This window comes from Limulus polyphemus, unplaced genomic scaffold (genome assembly GCF_000517525.1).
Source record: "Limulus polyphemus unplaced genomic scaffold, Limulus_polyphemus-2.1.2 Scaffold3102, whole genome shotgun sequence".
NCBI lineage: Eukaryota > Metazoa > Arthropoda > Merostomata > Xiphosura > Limulidae > Limulus > Limulus polyphemus.
This window is the reverse complement of record NW_013668712.1, coordinates 50472-56342: the sequence shown is the minus strand read 5'-3', so window position 1 is coordinate 56342 and position 5871 is coordinate 50472. Positions and strand designations below refer to the sequence as shown.

At 32.8% G+C, this 5871-nt stretch overlaps 1 protein-coding gene across 2 annotated transcripts in view; it reads left to right on the top strand.

Moving 5' to 3' along the window:
• The first annotated feature begins 250 nt into the window (after positions 1 to 250).
• The window catches only part of LOC106468660 (phenylalanine--tRNA ligase beta subunit-like), a 31205-nt gene continuing 25584 nt past the window's right edge, over positions 251 to 5871 (top strand). Inside the window, exons 1-3 of one of the 2 annotated variants that reach the window (XM_013929097.2) lie at positions 251 to 462; positions 4876 to 4931; positions 5379 to 5476. In XM_013929097.2, coding sequence (XP_013784551.1) covers positions 405 to 462; positions 4876 to 4931; positions 5379 to 5476 — 212 coding nt within the window. In that variant the 5' untranslated portion in view covers positions 251 to 404. Of the gene's footprint in view, positions 487 to 4875; positions 4932 to 5378; positions 5477 to 5871 lie in introns of both variants that reach the window. The other variant, XM_022397012.1, reaches the window with a different exon arrangement.

The window sequence follows — 5871 nt, the reverse complement described above, 5'->3', positions numbered from 1 at the left end:
TTACTCATTTAACATTAGAGTTCCATAACCATACCTATATGTATATCAAACCTTGATTTTTAAATATAAATATTTATGCGTTTGAAACCAATATACTTTTGTGGAAAATTTGCTAGTTGTTTATTAAATTTCACGTTCACTCAGATTACTAAATAAATTTCCATTCAGATTAAGATAATTGGGAATTTCTTCACATATTAAAATTTGTTTTATATATTTTCTAGGTTATCATAAATCGTTTGAACGTCAGGTGAAGTGTTCAAATGTTACACGGAAATGCTGTTGTATCTTGCAAGTTGCATCAGTCGGAACATAGCGTGTCATGAAAGATTTTTTAAAAAATCTCACACTATTCAATTTTATTTGTTTAATAAACGTGTAGGTAATATTCAAGGAACAACGAAATGCCAACTGTTGGTGTAAATCGGGATCTTCTTTTCTCTGCTTTGGAATGTACATACAGTACGTAATGAATGTAACTGGAAAGTAATGTATAACTATATAAGTTATATTATTGATATAAATTATAAGTTACAACTTATTTTTAACTTTTAAGTTACAACTTTAAAATTTCTCTTAAGTTAACTTTTAGTTTTAAGTACTTATTAATTGTAATATTATTATTACCTATTTATCATGGACAGTGGCTATCATACTGTACTACCAGTACTAATCTGGAAGTTCACATATGCAGACTTTCCAACTGTCCATGTTTGTGTTGTAAGAGTATTACTAAAGCAAACTCAAAAATAGTGTTATATATATATATATGATTGAGGAAAATAGATATTACCCCCCTCCTCATCCATTGTTGTCGGTCCCCCTCTAAAGTCTTAATTAATTTCTAAATGTTGGCAACCGTGCACGTGTGTGTTAATGTTAAACTTAAAGTTACAGACATTAGTAGTAACACAAAAGTGATATTCTAACTAAAGTATTAGAGAACTAGATATACTGATACTAGTATAACTATTATCACACATTAGTGTAATAGTGACAAACTAAGGATATTACTTTAAACAAGTAGAAATATCCAATATTTAGACTGAGGGATCCGAGTTACCTTTATGTTTTATTATTATAACATTTTTAAGTTCAAACTTTACTAAAATGAGCAAAGAGTTGGGTTTGTGCTTTACATTGTGCAAAAATAACACCCAATCTTTCTCACGTTTGCATTTTCATTGGGCTAAGTACAATTCTCTACCAACCTTCATAAAACTAAAAGGATCAATATGAGGGATCAATAGGATAAAGGCCTTCCTTTATGCTATATTCTTAACACAGTGGGACATGAGTTTATGATTTGGGAAAGACAGGGTGGGCTTCATTAAGATAGTTTTACTATAACAGTGTGTTGCTTTCAGAATGAGTTATAATAGGCAGTAATGGAGGCTGGTACTTAAACAATAGTTTGAGAATGGAGTTAATGATTTTTTTTTAAAATGAAGGATGGGTTTAAAAATAAATTTGAAGGCTAATATATCATTTGATTTACTACTTGTCACTGAGTTATATTGGTGTTGAAGAATTCTACCCCTCATCATGGTGAACCTTTATTTCCATTACTTGTATAGCATCGATGTTACTAATTTCTTCTTCTAAATTATTCAACAGACAAACTGTTTAGGATGCTAATAACTAGTATGATGCCCAGTCTATCATGTGATTCGTCACTTGTCATAGAGTGTGATATTTTAGTACTAGTGTACTGATGGTTCTTCCCGTTTGGCCATGTCTGCAATATTTCAACTTTATAAAGACACATAGTGAATTCCTGGGAACTCTTTATTAACACGTAAGACACATTACAAAGAACAATTCATGTACACTGGGCAAGTGATGTTAATGTGCTGAATGACATTCATGTACACTGGACAAGTGATGTTAATGTGCTGAGTGACATTCATGTACACTGGACAAGTGATGTTAATGTGCTGAGTGACATTCATGTACACTGGGCAAGTGATGTTAATGTGCTGAGTGACATTCATGTATACTGGATAAGTGATGTTAATGTGCTGAGTGACATTCATGTACACTGGGCAAGCGATGTTAATGTGCTGAGTGACTTTCATGTATACTGGACAAGTGATGTTAATGTGCTGAGTGACATTCATGTATACTGGGCAAGTGATGTTAATGTGCTGAGTGACATTCATGTTCACTGGGCAAGTGATGTTAATGTGCTGAGTGACATTCATGTACACTGGACAAGTGATGTTAATGGGCCCAGTGTACGTGAATGTCACTCAATACATTAACATCACTTGTCCAGTGTACATGTATGTCACTCAATACATTAACATCACTTGTCCAGTGTACATGTATGTCACTCAACACATTAACATCACTTGTCCAGTATACATGAATGTCACTCAGCACATTAACATCACTTGTCCAGTGTACATGTATGTCACTCAACACATTAACATCACTTGTCCAGTGTACATGTATGTCACTCAACAAAGTGATGTTAATGTGCTGAGTGACATTCATGTACACTGGACAAGTGATGTTAATGTGCTGAGTGACATTCTTGTACACTGGACAAGTGATGTTAATGTACTGAGTGACAAAAACAGTCACATTACTAGGCATTCATTCATTATGTACATATGTTAACCACTTTTAAACATTGATCTCAGGCACCAGTAGATTGTAAGCTACATAGTAAAGCCTGTATACACGGTACAAACTAGAAACTACTAACTCCTTCCCTAACGTAGGTGTTAAGTATTTATATCCTGCAGCTGTGTGTTGCACATTGTGACAATAATGTACTTAACCATGAGTTGCAAGCCAACAATAATCTCTTTATATATCCAATATTTCATAACTGAGTTATATCGTAGTTAGGCTTAGATAAGTATAAACTTGTAAGCTACAATTAACATAATTTATGTTAATACAATAAGTGTGTAATGATATGATAATGTATGTAATGATTGTGCCAACAGATGCCTGCACTTGAAGGAAGAAATAATGCTAACTTAATTTTTCACAGTTATGCCAATTGTGGGGAATTTCACCTGTCGTAACATACAAGAACAATAAGGAGACTGTAGGTCCATTATGGCTGACTCATCCACAAAACTAAACTAAGAAAAAATCCAACTCTTATTGTTTAAATATTTATCAAACTGTCCCTTTAACTCCCTAATCAGTTATTTTCATGTGAGACTTGGATAGCTGGAATATTCAAAAATTGAAATAATAATTTTGATTAGTTAATTATTTATGAGTTATGACACTAATCGATTAGGCTGAAAAATCTTGAATTAATCAAAATTAATAATGAGAAATAATAATAATGGCAATATTTTAATTTATACGATGGTTATAATAATCAAAAATGGTAATAATTGGGAATGCTTAGTTTATTTTGTTATTTTTTGACATTAGGTGATTTAATGGTAATTTTGAGTAACCAATTATTTCATGACACTAATCAATTTAATCAGTCATAATTGATGAATTAAGTTAATTGCCCAGCTCTAGTGCTGGTAAAACACTCATCAATGTCTTCAGTTTTTTTGTTTTTTTTTCATGGGTAAAAGATGGTCAAAGTTCTCCAAGAAATCATCAGCTTTCTTTGTTTAGTCCAAATCTTTGCTTAACTGTCTTTTTCAGATTTTTTTTAACTTGTAATTAAATGAATAATAGTGGGCCAGGCATGGCCTAATAGTTAGTATACCTAGACTGTGAATCTGAGGATTTATGGTTTTCACATCCTGTTGCCACAAATTTTCACTCTACACTTTGGGGTCATGGATGCGTTATAAGAGAGAGATGTTCATATATCACTATTTGATTAAGAGTAGCCAAAGAGTTGGTGGTATATGCTGTTAAATAGTTACTTTCATTAAAATCATAAATAATATTCAACGTTAACTGGTACACAATTAAAAACATTTTAATTGTGTACTAGTTTAACGTTGAATATTATTTATGATTTTAACTTTATACACAAGTACCAAAATACTATAGTTACTTTCATTGTTTCTCAGTTCAAAATTTGGGATGGCTAGCATGGATAACCCTTGTTTATTTTTACATGAAATTCTAGAACATACAAACATGTTGGTGCTACTATAGCATGTGGTCTACGAAGATATTTACACTACAGTATGTGCTCTACACAGATACCATCATCATCACCATTTTAACTTTCGTTTATTTGCAATTGGTGCCAAAGGCTGCCTAGAGGAGTCACCTGGTTTACCACTCCCACCACTGTATGGTAGTGTGTTGTCAGTCAGTCAGTCAGTAGACACTAAAATGATGTCATGCGAGATACACTTAATATTGCAACTTGTACTGTTGTGACATTATTAAAATGTGTGCATGCTATGAATCATGAGAAGAATTATGCACTATGTTGGCTACAACACAGCATGACATATGAACTTCAAAAGCAAGATGATGTTTGGTTTTATTTACTGTTGAAAAATAACATTTTTAGGGACCTTGTGGAAATGCATCTAGTAATACATGTATTTATATCATATCAAGAATTGGCTGCAAAAGCAACTTTGCAGGAAACAGGTTATTGAAGAACTTTCATACCTATAGTGATTAAATAGTAGTGCTACAGAAATGACTTTAAATGCTTTCTTCACCAAAGTAGCAAAAATTTCATAATTTTCAGCCTGGATGAATCACAACAGGGTTCTTGTTGTTCTTAGATGTTAAGTTAAAAGTACATTCTTTACAAGTCCCAATGGTAAAGTTATGTTATAAAGGTAGAACTGCTGTGTGAGAATGGTAAAGTTGTTAGGATAAAGATGTCTTGATGATGTTAAACGGGTTCCTGATGTTTTCTTTCTTCATACAAGTAACTTATCTTTGAAATATTTTATTTCATTTTATTAGCTGAAGATGAATTCAACAGTTTGTGTTTTGAATTTGGCCTTGAACTTGATGAAGTGGTAAGTTTCATGTATTCATAAATGTTCAGTTACCACCACAGACAAGACTTGAATAGTTTCATGTGTTCATAAATGTTCAGTTACTAGTACAGACAAGACTTGAATAGTTTCATGTGTTCATAAATGTTCAGTTGCTAGTACAGACAAGACTTGAATAGTTGCATGTATTCATAAATGTTCAGTTGCTAGTACAGACTAGACTTACATTTATGAACATATGAAACTATTCAAGTCTTGTCTGTACTAGCAACTGCACATTTATGAACACATGAAACTATTCAAGTCTTGTCTGTACTAGTAACTGCACATTTATGAACACATGAAACTGCAGTTACCACTACAGACAAGACTTGAATAGTTTCATATGTTCATAAATGTGCAGTTACTAGTACAGACAAACTTTCATCAGTCTGATAATGAGAGTATTTGTATTTTATTTTTTTAAAGACTACTGAAAAACAGATGATTTCTAAAGAACAAGGGGAGGAAAAATCTGAAGGAGCATCTGAAGATATCATTTATCGCATTGAAATTCCAGCCAACAGGTAAAGGTCCTTGTTTGTTACCAAACGTTCTTATTTCACACAAATTATTAGAAAATTCTTGTTCGTTAGGGGAATGTGACCATGTGAAACCTTGTATTAAAAAAAGGAAAAATGTCAGTTTGATTGTATTATATATGTATTTGTATCTGGCCCTTGTGCTTTAACTAAACTAGAACAAAATACTTAAAAAAAAATATGCTCTGTTGTCTATAGTTGAACTGGGAATGGCATGGGCAGTTGGTTAGGGGGCTCTTGACTCGCAATCTACAGGTCTTGGGTTCGAATCCCCATCCCACCAAACATGCTCGCCATGTTTGGTGGGATGGGGATTCAATTATACTTAAACATGGGAATAATACATGTGGCTGACATACATTATTAGGCCCGGCATGGCC